The 21,244-nt window shown below is 51.8% G+C and overlaps 1 protein-coding gene across 5 annotated transcripts in view; it reads left to right on the forward strand.

Annotated features, from left to right (window-relative positions):
- Positions 1 to 21,244, forward strand: part of lpp (LIM domain containing preferred translocation partner in lipoma) — a 672,742-nt gene that overhangs the window by 326,324 nt on the left and 325,174 nt on the right. For all 5 annotated transcript variants that reach the window (XM_072473629.1, XM_072473634.1, XM_072473633.1 and 2 more), the window contains one exon: positions 5,042 to 5,169. In XM_072473629.1, coding sequence (XP_072329730.1) covers positions 5,042 to 5,169 — 128 coding nt within the window. The remainder of the gene's footprint in view (positions 1 to 5,041; positions 5,170 to 21,244) is intronic.

Here is a 21,244-nt window from a genome sequence, read left to right on the forward strand (position 1 = left end):
ATGGGCCCCCTAGCAGTAGTCAGGATGTGGGGCAGAAAATAAATCAGGAGATAAAAAAGGCATGTAAAAAAGGCAATATTACGATAATCATGGGGAACTTCAATATGCAGGTGGACTGGGAAAATCAGGTTGATAGTGGATCCCAAGAAAACAAATTTGTGGAATGTTTAAGAGATGTTTTTTTGGAGCAGCTTGTGACAGGGCCGGCTAGGGAACAGGCAATTCTGGATTTGGTGATGTGTAATGAGGCAGACTTGATGATGGAACTTAAAGTGAAGGAACCTTTCGGGAGCAGTGACCATAATATGATAGAATTTACCCTGCAGTTTAAGAGGGAGAAGCTGCAATCAGATGTAACGGGATTACAATTAAATAAGGGTAACGGCAAAGACACGAGGGAGGAGCTGGCCAGAGTTGATTGGAGAAGGAGCCGAGCAGGGAAGGCAGTGGAACAGCAATGGCAGGAGTTTTTAGGGGTTATTAGGGAGGCACAACAGAAATTCATCCCAAGGAGGAGGAAACATGCTAAGGGGAGGACAAGGCATCCATGGCTGATGAGGGATGTCAAGGGCAGCATAAAGGCTAAAGAAAAAGCATGCAAAGTGGCGAGGACTAGTAGGAAACCAGAGGATTGGGAAGCCTTTAAAAGTGAGCAGAGGACAACTATCAAAGCAATAAGAGGGGAGAAGATGAAGAATGAGTGCAAGTTAGCTAGTAATATAAAGTAAGATAGGAAGAGATTTTTTCAACATATAAAAGGTAAGAGAGAGGCAAAAATAGACATTGGACCACTGGAAAATGTGGCTGGAGAAGTAATAATAGGAAACAAAGAAATGGCAGACGAACTGAATAGTTACTTTGCATCCGTCTTCATGGTGGAAGACACCAGTGGGATGCCCGAGCTCCAGGAGAACCAGGGGGCAGAGGTGAGTGCAGTGACCATTACTAAGGAGAAGGTTCTGGGGAAACTGAAAGGTCTGAAGGTGGATAAATCACCTGGACCGGATGGACTACACCTCAGGGTTCTAAAAGAGATTGCTGAGGAAATTGTGGAGGCATTGGTGGTGATCTTTCAGGAATCACTGGAGGCAGGAAGGGTCCCAGAGGACTGGAAAGTGGCTAATGTAACACCGCTGTTTAAGAAGGGAGGGAGGCAGAAGACAGGAAATTATAGGCCGGTTAGCCTGACTTGGGTCATTGGTAAGATTTTAGAGTCTGTTATTAAAGATGAGATCGCGGAGTACTTGGAAGTGCATGGTGAAATAGGACTGAGTCAGCACGGCTTCGTCAAAGGGAGGTCGTGTCTGACAAATCTGTTAGAGTTCTTTGAGGAGGTAACAAGGAAGTTAGACAAAGGAGAACCAGTGGACGTGATTTAATTAGATTTCCAGAAGGCCTTTGACAAGGTGCCACATAGGAGATTGTTAAATATGTTAAGAGCCCATGGTGTTCAGGATAAGATCCTGGCATGGATAGAGGATTGGCTGACTGGCAGAAGGCAAAGAGTGAGGATAAAGGGGTCTTTTTCAGGATGGCAGCTTGTGACGAGTGGTGTGCCTCAGAGGTCTGTGCTGGGACCACAACTGTTCACAATATACATTAATGATCTGGAAGAAGGTACTGAAGGCACTGTTGCTAAGATTGCAGATGATACAACGATCTGTAGAGGGACAGGTAGTATTGAGGAAGCAAGGGGGCTGCAGAAGGACTTGGACAACCTAGGAGAGTGGGCAAAGAAGTGGCAGATGGAATAAATGTGGAAAAGTGTGAGGTTAGGCACTTTGGAAGGAGGAATTTAGGCATAGACAATTTTCTAAATGGGGAAATGCTTTGGAAATCAGAAGCACAAAGGGACTTGGGAATCCTTGTTCACGATTCTCTTAAGGTTAATGTGCTGGTTCAGTCGGCAGTTAGGAAGGCAAATGCAATGTTAGCATTCATGTCGACAGGGCTAGAATACAAGGCCAGGGATATATTTCTGAGGTTGTATAAGGTTCTGGTCAGACCCCATTTGGAGTATTGGGAGCAGTTTTGGGCCCCGTATCTAAGGAAGGATGTGCTGGCCTTGGAAAGGGTCGAGAGACAGTTCACATGAATGATCCCTGGAATGAAGAACTTGTCGTATGAGGAATGTTTGTGAACTCTGGGTCTGTACTCGTTGGAGTTTAGAAGGATGAGAGGGGATCTAATTGAAACTTACAGGATACTACGAGGCCTGGATAGAGTGGACGTGGAGAGGATGTTTCCACTTGTAGGAAAATCTAGAACCAGAGGCCACCATCTCAGACTAAAGGGACAATCCTTTAAAACAGAGATGAGGAGGAATTTCTTCAGCCAGAGGCTGGTGAATCTGTGGAACTCTTTGCCGCAGAAGGCTGTGGAGGCCAATTCACTGAGTGTCTTTAAGACAGAGATAGATAGGTTCTTGATTAATGAGGGGATCAGGGGTTATGGGGAGAAGGCAGGAGAATGGGGATGAGAAAATATCAGCCATGATTGAATGGCGGAGCAGACTCGATGGGCCGAATGGCCTACTTCTGCTCCTCCGTCTTATGGTCTTATGGGTTACGGGTAGAAGATGGGAGAATGGAATCAGCACAGACTCCACCGGCCAAAGGCCTGCTTCTTGCTGTAACAATTCTGGGTTTACTGATACCATTCACCTGAAGGAAGAAAGGAAAATCTGCATTTCTGTTGCACCTATCACACTGTCAGGATGCTCCACCGTGGTTTACAGATAATAAAATGCTCTGTGAAGAATGACTTGGGAAATGCAGATTCCAATCGGTACACAGTAAGCTCCCCCAAACAGCCCCGTTACTCTCTCGCTCAAGCGGAATGAGGCTGGTGAATAGCGGGAGAGGGCAAAAACAAGATCCGCGGCAGGCGCCAAACAGTTTGCAATGCAACCGGCCTGCTCCCGTAGGCGAATTCGGAATCTCGCCGCAGCATGGCCAGAAACCAATTATCACCACTTCAGCCCCAGTTCCATACAATTAACGGGGGCCATCCCATATCCACTGGCCTCCTGGCATTCAGCGGCCTCCCCAGCGAGTGCTCACACTGACCTCGATCAGTACTCCTTTTGAAAAACGTGAATCTGGGGGAAGGGCCTCTGTGGGGAGACGAGGAGGGGAGGAGCCTCTGTTCACAGGCAGTGAGCCCGGGGGCGCTGGAGTTGCTGCCCCAGTGCTCGGGGGGGGGGGAGGGGGGGGGGGTGAAGGACCTCATCAGATGGGTAGAACTCGGGAATGTTGGTGGCCACTGTTGTCACTGACCCTCTGACAGTGCAGCACTCCCTCAGTACTGACCCTCTGACAGTGCAGCACTCCCTCAGTACTGACCCTCTGACAGTGCAGCACTCCCTCAGTACTTACCCTCTGACAGTGCAGCACTCCCTCAGTACTTACCCTCTGACAGTGCAGCACTCCCTCAGTACTGACCCTCTGACAGTGCGGCACTCACTCAGTACTGACCCTCTGACAGTGCAGCACTCCCTCAGTACTGACCCTCTGACACTGCAGCACTCACTCAGTACTGACCCTCTGACAGTGCGGCACTCACTCAGTACTGACCCTCAACAGTGCAGCACTCCCTCAGTACTGACCTTCTGACAGTGCAGCACTCCCTCAGTACTGACCCTCTAACAGTGCAGCACTCACTCAGTACTGACCCTCTGACAGTGCAGCACTCCCTCAGTACTGACCCTCTAACAGTGCAGCACTCCCTCAGTACTGACCCTCTGACAGTGCAGCACTCCCTCAGTACTGATTCTCTGACAGTGCAGCACTCCCTCAGTACTGACCCTCTGACAGTGCAGCACTCCCTCAGTACTGACCCTCTAACAGTGCAGCACTCCCTCAATACTGACCCTCTGACAGTGCAGCCCTCCCTCAATACTGACCCTCTGACAGTGCAGCACTCCCTCAGTACTGACCCTCTGACAGTGCAGCACTCCCTCAGTACTGACCCTCTGACAGTGCAGCACTCCTTCAGTACTGATCCTCTGACAGTGCGGCACTCCCTCAGTACTGACCCTCTAACAGTGCAGCACTCCCTCAGTACTGACCCTCTGACAGTGCAGCACTCCCTCAGTACTGATTCTCTGACAGTGCAGCACTCCCGCAGTACTGACCCTCTGACAGTGCAGCACTCCCTCAGTACTGACCCTCTAACAGTGCAGCACTCCCTCAATACTGACCCTCTGACAGTGCAGCACTCCCTCAATACTGACCCTCTGACAGTGCAGCACTCCCTCAGTACTGACCCTCTGACAGTGCAACACTCCCTCAGTACTGACGCTCTGACAGTTCAGCACTCCCTCAGTACTGACCCTCTGACAGTGCAGCACTCCCTCAGTACTGACCCTCTAACAGTGCAGCACTCCCTCAGTACTGACCCTCTGACAGTGCGGCGCTCCCTCAGTACTGACCCTCTGACAGTGCAGCACTCCCTCAGTACTGACCCTCTGACAGTGCAGCACTCCCTCAGTACTGACCCTCTGACAGTGCGGCACTCCCTCAGTACTGACCCTCTGACAGTGCGGCACTCCCTCAGTACTGACCCTCTGACAGTGCGGCACTCCCTCGGTACTGACCCTCTGACAGTGCGGCACTCCCGCAGTACTGACCCTCTGACAGTGCGGCACTCCCTCAGTACTGACCCTCTGACAGTGCGGCACTCCCTCAGTACTGACCCTCTGACAGTGCGGCACTCCCTCAGTGCTGCACTGGAAGCCTCAGCCTATATTATGAATTCAATACTCTGGAATTGCGATTTCCCCAGGATGATGAGGAAGAAAGCGACGGGGATGTGGTAATTAACGGGAGGTTAGTGAGCAGCGGGAGGAGCAGCAGTAATGCCGGTTAGATTTGTGAAACCTTCGTACTTTCTGATTCGGCAAAAAGACTTTTATCATGCAGTTTGTGAATGATGTGTGGGGATTATAGTTTCTTCATTCCATTCAGTTAATAGCACACTATCGTATTCGCCAATTGAATTCAAGGAAAATGATGTTTGAATTTCCTTGGTTTGCCTATAGGTGAATTTCCTCCACCACCTCCACCAGTTGAAGGGCTGAGTCAGATGATGCCTATCCATGGAGGGTTCCCCTCGCCGCCAAACCTACTCCCGGATCATTATGGAACAAGTGCAGGTTTGGATGTACAGGTGAGCAAATCTCAGTCTCGATTCTTTGACACCAACAAGAACTTGAATTTACATGGTCCCGTCACCCAGCCGCTTCGCAAAAGCCTCATCAAACAACAGTGAGGAGATAGGACCAACACGGCGTCACAGTGGTTAGCACTGCTGCCTCACGGCGCCGAGGTCCCAGGTTCGATCCCGGCTCTGGGTCACTGTCCATGTGGAGTTTGCACATTCTCCCCGTGTTTGCGGGGTTTCGCTCCCACAACCCAAAGATGTGCAGGGCAGGTGGATTGACCACGCTAAATTGCTCCTTTGTTGGAAAAAATGAATTGGGTACGCTAAATTTATTTTTAAAAAAAGGAAAGCTGTTAGAATCTATTCGAATGTTATCATTTTTGTGAGGGAGGCTACGTTTCAGTTGTACAGGGCACTAGTGAGACCACATCTGGAGTATTGGGCACAGTATTGGTCTTCTTATTTGAGAAAGGATGTTAATGTGTTGGGAAGCAGATCAGAGAAGGGTTTTTACAGACTAATACCAGGGATTGGGTGGGTTGTCTTCTGAGGAAAGGTTGCCATGATGTGGAGATGCTGGCGTTGGACTGGGGTGAGCACAGTAAGAAGTCTTACAACACCAGGTTAAACTCCAACAGGTTTGTTTCGAATCACTAGCTTTTTGAGCGCTGCTAGTGAAAGCTAGTGATTCGGAACAAACCTGTTGGACTTTAACCTGGTGTTGTAAGACTTCTTACCGAGGAAAGGTTGGACAGACTCTGCTTGTTTCGCTGGAATTTAGAAGAGGAAGAGGTGACTTGATAGAAACCTTTAAGATCCTGAGGGGTGTTGACAGGGTGGATGTGGAGAGGTTGTTTCCTCTTGTGGAAGAATCTGGAACTGGGGGCCACTGTTTAAAAATAAAGGATCACCCATTTAAAACGGAAATGAGGAGAATTCTTTCTGTCAGAAGCGGTGAGTCTCTCTTCCTGAAGAGGCAGTGGAAGCAGAGTGTTTGAATATTTTTAAGGCAGGCCTGGATAGATTCTTGATTGACGGGGGTGGGTGGGGTTAGTGGGTGAATGGTTATTGGGGTGAGGAATATAGATTTGAGGTTGCAATCAGATCAGCGGTGATCTTATTGAATGGTGGAACAGGATTGAGGGGCCAAATGGCCTGCTCCTGCTGCTATTTCTTATCTCAGTCCAACGGGAGGAACCATTGGTATTGTATTGGTTTGAAGTTTCATTCCAGTGTTTCGTTGGGGCATGTTGAAATTTAACAGGCAGGTTTCCTTGTGTTTTTGAGCACAGGTTGTCAACTCCACTTTGTCAATCACAAGATTTCAGTCAATTGAAATGTTGTTACATTAATCTGAGTTTTTGAATTGGTGTTCATCACGAGGCAATCCCAGGCGTCTCAGTTTGCATATCAATTTGTTTCTGAGTCCAGTGATTGGGTTTGTACATCTCTCCACACCTCCAAATTGTCCAGTAGGCTCTTGTTGCCAAGGATTAGGGGTTTCAGTGGCCTGACAGATAGACCACCTGAGATCAGTACATTGACATGCAGATTGTATTTTCCATTCTACTCTCCCCACAGTGATTACCACTCGCTACTGCCAGAACCGATTGTGCCAATAATTAAAATGAGAACAGATGGGATTTACAGAGTGTGGATACTGATTTTATTTGTTCACATGTGTTTAATCGTATCTGATTTATGGGCACCTTGCTTATTGAAGTTCCACATAACATGGAACACATTTAACAGTGCACAAGGAAAGTGCACATGCATAGTGAATCAGTGAGTAAACACTCTGCAATTCCAATATTGTGACAGGGGTAAAATTGGTGGTGGGAGGGCTGTGGAGGCAGGGGCATGAATCTGATAGTGATTGAACAAATCGCTCCTTATTACGTATAATTAGTTCTACATGAGCCTCCTCCCTTCTTACTCCATCAATATATTCCCTTCGTCCTCGGGCGTTTATGGTCGTTTCCCCTTCAACCTATCAGTACTGTCCACCTCAACCGCTCCCTGTCATACTAACTTCCACATTCTCACCACTATCTGAATCCCCAATTGGGCTTATTAATGACTGTCTTGTTTTTTATGGCTCTTATACCTGGTCCCAGTCATGAGTGGAAACGCACTCCCCAGGTTTACCCGATCGAACACTTTCAGAGTTGATTTTATTTATTCTTCAAGGGGATATGAGGTGACGAGCAGCGTCCTTGAGCCGCTAAAGTTACTGAGGTGTAGGTACACCCACAGTGCAGTTAGGGAGGGGGTTCCAGGATTGTGACCCAGTGACAGTGCAAGTACGGCGATAGATTTCCAAATCGGGATAGTCAGGAATAAATTTGTGCGGTGTCCCCATTGCATCTGTTGCCCTTGTTTTGAGGTGGCACAGTGGTTAGCACTGGGTTACGGGGATGGGGGGAGATGTGGGCTTAAGTAGGGTGCTCTTTCCAAGGGCCGGTGCAGACCTGATGGGCCGAATGGCATCCTTCTGCACTGTAAATTCTATGATTCTATGATCAAACCACCACTCAGCCTTCACTGTCCTGGAGAAAAATGCCCTCGCCTGTTCACCCATTTGATTTTGTTTTTAGTTGACTGCACGTGGGGGGAGGGTTTTCTTCATAAGAAATGTCTGGCAATCCTTTATCAAGCATTGTGCTGGCCCAAGTCAAATGTATTCACTCTTGTGTCGTTACTGCCTCTGATTCCTGATGACTTAAGAATCACCACCAAGATACCTGGCAAAATGTTCCCCCAAATTATCATTCTGCTATCACCCATGCTGAAGCTTTAGTAAATCAAACACAGATGGCTTCTCTGAAAACGAACTATACATCCCAGTGTGTTCTCTGTCAAACCTGGCACCTCGGATCTGATGGGGTGAAAATGATCTCCACCTTCCGAATGCAAACCTGTGAGTTCTGTGGGTTCGCCCATACCCGGCTCCCAGAGGGGCCGGGCCACAGCAGAGATCTGCCCAAGTTTAACATTAATTTCAATGGCTCACAAAGGGAGGCCACATGTCAGGGAATGAACACGTCACATGGGCAGGGTAGAGCCATCTTCTCAGGCGCCGCAATTATTCTGTTGTATCATTGAATTAAAACCCTGCTTACAGTTCTGAGATGTAACATTGGAACAGAAACTATCTGTGGCCTTTCAGCTGGGACGTGGCTGAGAGATTCTGATTCCATCGCCTAAGGGAGCTCAGCACGGCCTGAATCCTCGCCCCCAGATGATTTTAAAAGATTGCTTGTACATTGTTTCAGCTGAAGTTCCAAGATGGAGAAGCTCGACCTGTCCGGCTCCCCATCCCAGGCTTGTAACGGTGACTGAATACTGAAGGGGATGGAGGGTGGGAGTGGGGGCAGGCTGGCTGCTACTTTCTAAGGTGTTCAGTAGTTTCATTTTATTTCCTCAAAAGTGAAATGACAGAGAAGAGCAGTTGGGGTTGGCAAGAGACCAATAGTGCAGCTCGCCCTCCCTCACACACTCGAAAACATACCTCATTCCAGACAAACACCCTTTCAAGTTGAGAAGAGCAACATCATAATGTTGAAACGTTTGAGTTTGCCAAAGTTGCAGAGTCTTGAATATGCACAGGGCTTGTTTGATTTGGCATTTCGAAGGTAATGTGGCCTGCAATAATTTGACTTCACTGTTGACACACCTGGGGCTGGATTCCCCGTTCCTGAGTCTCAGTGTTGACGCCAATGGAGGATCCATGGAGTTCCACGTCAGAAACATCAGCATCGATTCCACTACCGGTGAGGGGCTTGCACCAGCACCGCGTTGAACACCATTGATTCCCATGAAAGCGGTGCGGGATTCGCCGGGTCCATGTTGGACACTCAGTGCTAACAAGCTGCAGCCGCGCTTAAACAACAACCCACCCCCACACACACACTGATCGGAGCTGAAAAGATGGGACAGGGTGTGTTGGAGTGGCCATATAGCTGATGGGTCGGCTGGGGCCAGAGGGCACCCAGGGGGGTGCCGGGAAAGGGGGGTGGGGGGGGGGGCACCTAGGTTTAGGGCAGCACGGTAGCACAAGTGATTAGCACTGAGGCTTCACAGCGCCAGGGTCCCAGGTTCGATTCCCGGCTTGGGTCACTGTCTGTGCGGAGTCTGCACGTTCTCCCCGTGTCTGTGTGGGTTTCCTCCGGGTGCTCCGGTTTCCTCCCACAGTCCAAAGGTGTGCGGGTTAGGTGGATTGGCCGTGATAAATTGCCCTTAGTGACCAAAAAAGGTTAGGGGGGGTTACTGGGATAGGGTGGAAGTGATGGCTTAAGTGGGTTGGTGCAGACTCGATGGGCCGAATGGCCTCCTTCTGCACTGTATGTTCTATGTAAATTCTATCTATGTAAAGCGGGCTGTCAGCGGCATGTGCCGCTGCTTGACTGCCTTGCCGGCTGCGGTAATGGCGTTGTGTACCAGTCCACCCCGACCCCACAGCCCACCACCTGGCCACTCCCCACGACTTCCCCCAGCCCTGGCTGAAGCCCCCCCGGCCAGCAGCATGACTGTGGGCAAGGTGCTGGATACTGTCCGTACGCCCTCTCTCTCAGCAGCCGAAACGGCAGGTTCACGATTGTTGAGAACACACGTGGTCTGCGCCGTTGGGAACCCGCCCATTGGAGGCGGGGCAACACGGGTGGGCTCACTAATCAGATGCAGACCGAGTATGAACTGTATGCGGCGTGCTTCCAATTGACGCCATTTTGGACGGGACGGAGCATCGCAATTCGGCGCCAAACCAGCACCTGCTGCGATTTCGACGTCGGGAGCTATTTTCCGACCGATCGCCGTTCCCGATTTCGGCGTCGAGCAATGGAGAATCCCGCCCCGGTCTTACTTTGAGAGATTGTGTGCTCCGAGCAGACCAGCATTCCTCTACCTGGCTCTCTCTGAGAGCTGTCCAATCACGTTCCCTCCACTGCTCTTCCTCACACCTCAGCAATTTCATTAATATAGTGCCTTTAACAGAATGAACCATCCCAAGGTGGTCCACAAGAGCCACATGTAGATAAATTGGGTTAGATGATAAGAAGCTTGGTCAAAGAGGTTTGTTTTGAAGGTTGTCTTTGAGGAGGAAAGTGAGTGGCAGCGGTCTAGAGTTTGAGGCCTAAGCAATTGAAGGCATGGCCACCAATGGAGGAGCAACGAACAGCAGGGATGCACACAAGGCCAGAATCATAGGTTTGTCAGACTGGAGGAGGTTACAAAGACCGCAAACGGTGAGGGCGTGGAGGGATTTGAAATCAAGGATGAGAATTTTTAAATGAAGGCATGGCTTGATTGGGACCCAAAGTGTTTCTCTAATTCTCTTTTGAAATGATGTGGAGATGCCGGCGTTGGACTGGGGTGAGCACAGTACGAAGTCTTACAACACCAGGTTAAAGTCCAACAGGTTTGTTTCGATGTCACTAGCTTTCGGAGCGCTGCTTCCTCAGGTGAAAACTTCACCTTCACCTGAGGAAGGAGCAGCTCTCCGAAAGCTAGTGACATCGAAACAAACCTGTTGGACTTTAACCTAGTGTTGTAAAACTTCTCTTCTGAAAGTTATTATTGAATCTGCTTCCAACACCCTTTCAGGCAGCAAGTTCCACTTACTCTGTAAAAAAAAACATTCTCCATATCTCCCTCCTCTTGTTTTTGCCAATTACCTTGAATCCATTTCCTCTAGTTACTGAATCCTCTGCCAGTGGAAACAGTTCATCCCCCTCCATTCTATCAAATTCCCTCCTGATTGTGAAAACGTCAAATCTCCTCTTCGCTGCAGGCAGAACATGGGTTATGTTAGTATTGTGGTTCTATTACAAGACAGGTAATCCAGACATCTGGAGTAATGATCTGGAGATACAAATTCAAATCCGTCTATGACAACTGAGCAATCTGAATTCAATTAATTGAATAAATCTTGACGGAAAAGCTAGCTGGGTTCACGTGCCTCTGAAGCAGTAGGTTGTCGATTCAATACTGACTCCAGGGCGAGATTCTGCGACCCCCCGCCGGGTTGGAGAATCGCCGGGGGCTGGCGTGAATCTCGCCCCCGCCGGTTGCCGAAGTCTCCGGCACCGGAGATTCGGCGGGGGCGAGTATCGAGCCGCGCCGGTTGGCGGGCCCCCCTGCTCGATTCTCCGGCCCGGATGGGCCGAAGTCCCGCCGCTAAAATGCCTGTCCCGCCGGCGTAAATTAAACCACCTACCTTACCGGCGGGACAAGGCGGCGCGGGCGGGCTCCGGGGTCCTGGGGGGGGCGTGGGGCGATCTGGCCCTGGGGGGTGCCCCCACGGTGGCCTGGCCCGCGATCGGGGCCCACCGTGGGTCACTCTTTTCCTTCCGCCTTCGCCACGGTCTCCACCATGGCGGAGGCCAAAGAGACTCCCTCCACAGCGCATACGCGGGGATGCCATGAGCGGCCGCTAATGCTCCCGCGCATGCGCCGCCCGGAGATGTCATTTCCGCACCAGCTGGCGGGGCAACAAACGCCTTTTCCGCCAGCTGGCGGGACAGATATCAGTCCGGCTCAGGCCTAGCCCCGCAAGGTTAGGGCTCGGCCCCCCAAGATGCGGAGGATTCCGCACCTTTGGGGCGGCGCGATGCCCGACTGATTAGCGCCGTTTTTGGCGCCGGTCGGTGGACATCGCGCCGATACTGGAGAATTTCGCCCCAGGACTTAAGCCAAAGGAATCAGGCAAACCCTGGGGTGCGGGACTGAGGCACTGCGCTGCCAGAGATCGTTTGGAGGAGATGTCAAACCGAAACCATGTCTATTCCCCGAGGTCGATGGGAGCAGCACTGGTTTGAAAAAGAGCTGGGTGTAATCCCTGGTTTATTGATCAACATTTATTCTCCCAATCAACATTACAAAGAGAGGTCATTTTCACGTTGCTGAATGTGGGAACTGGCTATACACAGATTGGTTGACAAATTTCCGACATTACATTAATAGCACATCAAACATATGCTGGAAGGGTATCCGAAGAGGAGGCAGAGATAACAGAGTCTCACTCTGTGTGGATGGCCTGCTCCTCGACATCCCAGACCCACAGAACGGCCTGAAGGAAATCATGAAGCTCCTGAAACATATAAATAGACCAAGTCAAAGATGCCAGACAATGCTAGGAATGCGAGCATTTGCAGGTAATTAAGTCTTTATAGATCCAGAGATGGGGTAACCCCAGGTTAAAGAGGTGTGAATTGTGTCAGGCCAGGACAGTTGGTAGGATTTTGCAGGCCAGATGGTGGGGGATGAATGTAATGCGACATGAATCCAGGTCCCGGTTGAGGCCGCACTCATGTGTGCGGAACTTGCTATAAGTTTCTGCTCGGCGATTCTGCGTTGTCGCGGGTCCTGAAGGCCGCCTTGGAGAACGCTTACCCGGAGATCAGAGGCTGAATGCCCTTGACTGCTGAAGTGTTCCCCGACTGGAAGGGAACATTCCTGCCTGGCGATTGTCGGGCAATGTCCGTTCATCCGTTGCCGCAGCGTCTTGCATGTCACGCCAATATACCATTTGAACTAGGAACATTCCTCGTCACAATGGACATCTCGGCACTCGACACCAGCATCCCCCATGACAACGGCATTGCTGCAACAGCCTCAGTACTCAACACCGACAACTGCCAATCTCCAGACGCGAATCGGCAACTCATCCGCTTCATTCTGGATCACAACGTCTTCACGACCTGCAAATGTTTGCATTCAAAGCATTGTCTGGCATCTTTGACTTTGTCTATATATATGTTTCTGGAGCATACCTCTTCATTCACCTGAGGAAGGAGCAGTGCTCCAAAAGCTAGTGTTGAAACAACCTGTTGGACTTGAACCTGGTGTAGTCAGACTTCTTACTGTGCTCACCCAGTCCAACGCCGGCATCTCCACATCATGAAGCTCCTGGAAGAGTTCGGGGCCTTCTCGGAATTCAAACCCAACCAGGGAAAACGTGAAGTATTCCCAGTGAACCCGAACGGGGGAGGGCAGAGCTGGAGGGTTTGCCATTTAAACTAGCCCAAATAAATTCCGCTACCTGGGGATTCAGAAAGCCAGAGACTGGACACGGATCCACAAGTGGAACTTGACCAGTCTGGCGGAGGAAGTTAAAAGATCTGCAGAGATGGGAACTCACGCTTTCCCCTGGGGGTGGGGTGGGGGGGGGCAGACAATCAAGAGGAACGAACGGCCCAGGTTCCTCTTTCCTCTTCCTGTTTAGAGCCATACCGATCTTCAGCCAAGGCCTATTTCCAAAGAGTAGATAAAATTATTATGGTGTTTGTGTGTGTGTGAGTGGGGGGGGGGGGGGGGGGGGGGTGTCGGTGGAAGAATCCAAGAATCCCCAAGACAACACAGCAGAGGAGAGGAAGTGTGAACGGCCTGCCCTTCCGAACCTGCAACACTACCACTGGGTAGCACAGCCGAGAGGGTGAGGGGATGGGTAGAGGAGCTGAGCAAGGAATGGGTGAGGCTGGAGGAGTCCTCCTGCACGGGACGAAGTTATGAGCCCTCGCCATGGCAGCGCTCCCATCCCGCCGCAAAACACACATCCAGCCCAGTGGTGGTAACAACGCTAAATACTTGGAACCAGGTGAGACACCACTTCGGTTTAACCGAGGTGTACTTCATGGCCCCCATCTGCGGTAACCGCAGATTCCCACCAGCCATGCTAGACGCTACCTTTAAAAGGTGGAGACAGGACGAGGGGGGGGGGGGGCGAGCGATTAGGGACTGCTACATGCGGGACAGACTTGCAACCTTGGACGAGCTGACGGAGAGACCGGAACTACCGTACGGCCAGACTCGACTTTTAGAAATCAAAACCTTTCTCCGCAAGGAGACAACAACCGGAGGGCCCCAAGAGGACACAATGCTGGAGGAACTGCTGGACGCAGAGAGTTCGCAGAAAGGGAACTGTGGGGACATTAACGGACGACTTTTAGAAACGGCGACAACACCACATGACAGAGTAAGGTAGAAATGGGAGGACGACCTCGGAGCGGAGATAGGGTGGGGACTATGGAGCGAAGAGTACTGAGCAGGGCCAACTCCACCTCGTCCTGCGCAAGGCTAAGCCTATGCAGCTCAAAGTGGTGCACAGAGCGCAACTGACCAGAACCCGAATGAGCAGGTTCTTCCCGGAGGTGGGGGACAAATGTGAACGGTGGCCAGGGGGGCCCGGCCAACCACACCCACATGTTCTGGGCCTGCCCCTGGGTAGCCGTTTAAAAAAAAAATATATTTATTAAAGGTTTTTAACAAAACAATTTTTTTCCCCTTACAAACACTAAACCCAGGAACCCTCGTAACAAAAACAACACAAATCGCCCTGAGCAAGATATATATATGGTAAGATGATATATTTACATAGCTTTATACACTGGCTCTCGCCCGTTCGTGCCAGTTTCCCCCACCCTCCATGTTATCCCCCGCTCGCCTGTCCCCTCAAGCAATCTCTCGTTCTCTCCCCCCCCCCCCCCCCCCCCCCCCCCCCCCCCCAGGGTTGCTGCTGCTGCTGACTGACCTTCCTCTCACACTCCGCGAGATAGTCTCGGAACGGTTGCCACCGCCTGTAGAACTCCTGCGCAGACCCTCTCAAGGCGAACTTAATCCTCTCCAACTTTATGAACTCAGCCATGTCGTTTATCCAGGCCTCCAGGCTGGGGAGCTTCGCCTCCTTCCACATTAGCAAGATCCTTCGCCGGGCTACTAGGGACGCAAAGGCCAGAATGCCGGCCTCTTTCGCCTCCTGCACTCCCGGTTCGTCTACTACTCCAAATATTGCTAGTCCCCAGCTTGGTTTGACCCGGACTTTCACCACCTGAGATATTACTCCCGCCACTCCTCTCCAGAACCCCACCAGTGCCGGGCATGACCAAAACATATGGACACGGTTCTCCCGGTTCTCCGGGCTCCCTGAACATCTTCCGCATCTGTCCTCTACCCCAAAGAACCTACTTAACCTCGCCCCCATCAGGTGCGCTCTGGAAACCACCTTAAATTGTATCAGGCTGAGCCTGGCACATGAGGAGGAGGAATTAACCCTACCTAGGACATCAGCCCACAGACCTTCCTCGATCTCCTCCCCTAGCTCCTCCTCCCATTTACCCTTCAACCCTTCTGCTAGCGCTTCCCCCTTTCATCTCTTGGTGTATTGCCGAAACCTTGCCATCCCGACCCATACACCCGAGATCACCCTGTCTTGAATTTCCTGTGTCGGGAGCAGCGGGAATTCCCTGACCTGTCGCCTCACAAAAGCCCTCACCTGCATATATCTGAATGCATTTCCTGGGGGTAGCTCAAACTTGCCCCTAGGCTCGCAAATGTCCCGTTGATGAACAGGTCCCCCATTCTTCTAATCCCGCCCGGTGCCAGCCCTGGAACCCCCGTCCATCTTCCCCGGGACAAACCGGTGGTTACCCCTGATCGGGAACCACACCGAGGCTCCCACTGCACCCCTATGCCGTCTCCACTGGCCCCAGATCCTTAACGTTGCCGCCACCACCGGGCTCGTGGTGTACTTTGATTGCGAGAGCGGCAGCGGTGCCGTCACCAGCGCCCCCAGACTCGTTCCTTTGCAGGACGCCATCTCCATCCTCTTCCATGCTGCCTCCTCTCCCTCCATAACCCACTTACGGATCATCGCCACGTTTGCTGCCCAATAGTAGCTCCCTAGGTTTGGCAGCGCCAGCCCTCCTCGGTCCCTACTGCGTTCCAGGAACCCTCTCCTTACCCTCGGGGTTTTGTTCGCCCACACAAACCCCATAATATTCCTACCTACGCTCTTGAAAAAGCCCTTGGTGATCACGATGGGGAGGCACTGGAACATAAACAAAAACCTTGGAAGGACCACCATTTTTACCGACTGCACTCTACCCGCCAACGAGAGCGGCATTTTCTTTTATGTATTTTCTTTTATTCCCTTTTCTTCTCATGTACTTAATGATCTGTTGAGCTGCTCGCAGAAAAATACTTTTCACTGTACCTCGGTACACATGACAATAAAGAAATCCAATCCAATCCAATCCAACATGTCCCGTCTTTTGAAGTCCACCTCCATTTGGTCCACCAACCTCGTCAGATTCAGTTTGTGTAGGGCCCCCCAGCTCCTGGCTATCTGGATCCCTAGATACCGAAAACTCCCCTCCGACCTCCTCAGCGGTAGGTCCCCTATCCCCCTTTCTTGGTCCCCTGCCTGTAGTACAAAAAGCTCGCTCTTCCCTACGTTGAGCTTATAGCCGAGAACTCCCCAAACTCCCTCAAAGTCTGCATGACCTCCACCATCCCCTCCATTGGGTCCGCCACGTACAGCAGCAGGTCGTCCGCGTATAGCGACACCCGATGCTCTTCTCCCCCGCGGACCACCCCCCCCCCCATTTATTAGACTCCCTCAGTGATATGGCCAGGGGTTCGATCACCAATGCAAACAACAGGGGGGACAGAGGGCACCCCTGCCTCGTCCCTCGGTACAGCCGAAAGTACTCCAACCAACGCCGGTTCGTCACCACACTTGCCACCGGGGCTCTGTAAAGGAGCTTAACCCAACTGATAAACCCTCCCCCGAACCCAAACCTACGCAACACCTCCCAGAGGTACTCCCACTCTACTCGGTCAAAGGCCTTTTCCGCATCCATGGCTGCCACTATCTCCGCCTCTCCCTCCTCCGTTGGCATCATTATCACGTTTAAGAGCCGCCGCACATTCGTATTTAATTGCCTGCCCTTTACAAATCCCGTCTGGTCCTCATGTATCACCCCCGGGACACAGTCCTCAATCCTCGTGGCCAGCACTTTTGCCAAAAGCTTAGCATCCACATTAAGGAGCGAAATCGGCCTGTACGATCCACATTGCAGTGGGTCCTTCTCTCGCTTCAGAATCAAGGAAATTGTCGCCTCCGACATTGTCGGGGGCAGGGTCCCCTCCTCTCTTGCCTCGTTAAAGGTCCTCACTAGTAGCGGGGCAAAAGGTCCGCATACTCTCTATAGAACTCCACCGGGAACCCGTCTGACCCGGGGCCTTCCCCGCCTGCATGCTCCCCAATCCCTTACTCAACTCCTCCAACCCGATTGGTGCCCCCAAACCAGCCACCTCTTGCTCCTCCACCCTCGGAAACCGCGGTTGGTCCAGGAATCTTCTCATCTCCTCTTCCCCCCTTGGGGGCTGGGATCTGTACAGCTCTTCACAGAAGGCCTTGAATACCTTGTTTATTTCTGTTGCACTCTGGGCCATGGCTCCCCCACCATCTTTGACTCCCCCTATTTCCCTCGCTGCCGCCCTCTTATGGAGCTGGTGTGCCAGCATCCGACTGGCCTTTTCCCCGTACTCGTAGGTCGCCCCCTGCGCCTTCCTCCACTGTGCCTCCGCCTTCCCGTGGTCAACAGGTCAAACTCCGACTAGAGCCGTCGCCCAAGTAATCTTTCCTCCGGGGCCTCTGCGTAGCTCCTGTCCACTCTCAAAATCTCCCCCACTAACCTCTCCCTTTCCATGCCCTCTGTCTTCTCCCTATGAGCCCTGATGGAGATTAGCTCTCCCCTGATCACCGCCTTCAACGCCTCCCATACCACACCCACTCGCACCTCCCCTTTGTCATTGGCCTCCAAGTACCTTTCAATACACTCCCTTACCTTACCACACATCACCTCATCTGCCAGCAGTCCCACATCCAACCGCCACAGCGGCATTGGTCCCTCTCCTCTCCCAGCCCCACTTCCACCCAGTGCGGGGCGTGAAACGGCTATGGCCGAATACTCCGTCCCCTCCACCCGCGGGATGAGCGCCCTGCCCAGCACAAAGAAGTCTATCCGGGAGTAGGCTTTGTGCACATGGGAGAAGAAAGAAAATTCCCTGGCCTGCAGTCTTGCAAACCTCCATGGGTCCACTCCCCCCACCTGGTCCATAAACCCTCTAAGCACCTTGGCCGCCTCCGGCCTCTTTCCCGTCCTTGATTTGGAGTGGTCCAGTGCTGGATCCAGCACTGTATTAAAGTCCCCTCCCATTATCAGGCCTACCTCCAGGTCCGGGATGCGCCCCAACATGCGCTTCATAAATCCAGCATCATCCCAGTTCGGAGCGTATACATTTACCAACACCACCCACGTCCCCTGCAACCTACCGCTCACCATCACGTATCTCCCTCCATTGTCCGCTACGATAGTCTTGGCCTCAAATGACACATGTTTTCCCACCAGAATTGCCACCCCTCTGTTTTTCACGTCCAGTCCCGAGTGAAATACCTGTCCTACCCATCCCCTTCTTAACCTGACCTGGTCCGCCACCTTCAGGTGTGTCTCTTGGAGCATAGCCACGTCTGCCTTCAGTCCCTTCAAGTGCGCGAACACTCGAGCCCTCTTCACCGGCCCGTTCAGGCCCCTCACGTTCCACGTCACTCCCGTAAGTCAGCTGACGCCTGCTGACCCCGGCTTCCCCCGCCATCCCTTTGACCCCCCCCGTGTGGGAATCTCCCCATCAATAGATGTTCCTACGCTCCCCCTCCCACCTTTCTGCCCGCGCGCGGGAGAAAAACCCCGCGCTTTCCAGAGCCTGCCCCGCCCCCCCGACGCAGCTTCTGTTGCGGCCTTGTCTCTCGTCCCCAGCCCATATAACATTCCCTGCGTGTGATTGCCCCCCTATATACAACCGCCATCATACTTCAACCCTCAAATACCCCCCACCCTCACAAACCCTCAATTAGAGTCCAACTTTTCAGTTAGTATAAAGGTCCACGCCTCTTCGGGCGTTTTGAAGTAGTGGTGTTGGCCGTTATATGTGACCCACAGTCGCGCTGGCTGCAACATTCCAAATTTCACTCCTTTCCGATGCAGCACCGCTTTGGCCCGGTTGAAACCCGCTCTCCGCTTAGCGACCTCCGTGTTCCAGTCCGGGTATATTCTAATCTCAGCATTGTCCCACTTGCTGCTCCGTTCCTTCTTGGCCCATTTCAGGACCCTCTCTCTGTCCGTAAACCGGTGAAATCTCACCACCATCGCCCTTGGCGGCTCGTTTGCCTTGGGCTTCCTCGCCAGCACCCGGTGCGCCCCTTCCAGCTCCAGCAACCCCGGGGGGGCCTCCGCGCCCATCAGCGCCCCGATCATTGTGCCCGCATATGCCGCGGCGTCGGCCCCCTCCACTCCTTCTGGGAGACCCAGAATCCTCAGATTGTTTCTCCTCGACCTGTTCTCCAGGCCTTCGAGTCTTCCCGCCCACGTCTTGTGTAGCGCCTCGTGCCGCTCCACTCTCACCGCCAGGCCCACGAGCTCGTCCTCATTCTCACTCACTTTGTCCTGGATCTCCTGGATCTTCACCTCGTGGGCTTTCTGGGTTGCCCCAAGTCCTTCAATTGATGCCAGCATCGGCGCCACCATCTCCTTGCGCAGCTCCTTGAAGCAGCGCTTAATGAATTCTTGCATCTCTTCTTTGTCCCCGGCCGCCGCCATTTTGTTTGTTTTCCCCTTCTTCTCCCGCTGCTCCAGTGCCGTTTTTTTGGCCGTTTCGCTGCAGGTCCGGTCCATACAGGTTAGTGGGGGACCTCTCTCCTCTCTTCCCCACGGGTTGGCTGTGTGAAAAGTCCCGTTGGGGCTCTTCTATCGAGCCCGAAAGTCCGTCTTCGCGGGAGCTGCCGATTCGTGCGGCTTAGCTCCGCATAGCCGCAACCGGAAGTCCTGGTTAGCCTTCTTCAAGGCGATGTCCAAGATTGTGGGGGTGAGGGTGGAGCCGTGTCCGAAAGTGGCCGGAACTACACATGGGGAAGGGGGCGATGCCATTGCGTTCGCTTCCCTAATCGCACGCCGGAGAATGCTGCTGGGCTGCCTGCCTGACCTGGCGGAATTTCTCCATTTGGCGATGATCAAGTTCACCATCCGAAGATCGGGCAAAACCTTCCAAAAACCGTGGGACAAACTCGCCAAGACCTGTTCAAAGCCAATAACGGATAGGAAGGGATGGGAGGCAAAAATAACATTGAAAAAAAATCTAATTAAAACTTATCAATGAACTAGGTAGAGGAGTAACTCAACCTGAGGGCAGAGATTAGTATTTAACATTTAATTTTACAGTAGAAATCTAGTGTCAGGGCCATATAGTTAATTGTAACTCAATCTAACGATAATTCAAGTATTATTTTTAATGAACTAACTCACTCAGCAGGGTGCGGCAGATCTGTGACGCTTCCAGCGTTCCGGTCGACGACATCTGCAGCAAGTGTAACCAATGGCAGCTCCTCACAGACAGCATTTGTGTCGAGAGGGCTAGAATACAAGACCAGGGATGTACTTCTGAGGCTATATAAGGCTCTATTTAGACCCTATTTGGAGTACTGCGAGCAGTTTTGGGCCCCGTATCTAAGGAAGGATGTGCTGGCCTTGGAAAGGGTCCAGAGGAGATTCACAAAAATGATCCCTGGAATGAAGAGCTCGACATATGAGCAGCGGTTGAGGACTCTGGGTCTGTACTCATTGGAGTTTAGAAGGATGAGGGGGGATCTTATTGAAACTTACAGGATACTGCGAGGCCTGGATAGAGTGGATGTGGAGAGGATGTTTCCACTTGTAGGAAAAACTAGAACCAGAGGACACCATCTCAGACTAAAGGGACGATCCTTTAAAACAGAGATCTCCAAATGTGAAATTCAATAAAAAATATTTATGTAAAGCATGTTGAAAATGGGATTCTGCTCACCTTCCTGAGTCCAGCTCGGTATTGACACCAGGCCAGGGGTAACGTGGTTGACTCAACAACTCAGGGGCTGGTTTAGCACACTGGGCTAAATCGCTGGCTTTTAAAGCAGACCAAGCAGGCCAGCATCACGGTTCAATTCCCGTACCAGCCTCCCCGAACAGGCGCCGGAATGTGGTGACTAGGGGCTTTTCACAGTAACTTCATTGAAGCCTACTTGTGACAATAAGCGATTTTCATTTCATTTCATAAGTCAGTCACTTTTACTCAAGAGGCATCTCGCATCAATGTTTGAAATGAAACCGGGGATGGACGCTGAGTGCTGGCCTTGTCAGTGTCACACACATCCCCAGAATGAATAAGGAAAGGAAGACCAATCTCAGATTCTCCAGCCTCTCCACATAAAAGG

Source organism: Scyliorhinus torazame, chromosome 14 (assembly GCF_047496885.1).
Source record: "Scyliorhinus torazame isolate Kashiwa2021f chromosome 14, sScyTor2.1, whole genome shotgun sequence".
Taxonomy (NCBI): Eukaryota; Metazoa; Chordata; class Chondrichthyes; order Carcharhiniformes; family Scyliorhinidae; genus Scyliorhinus; species Scyliorhinus torazame.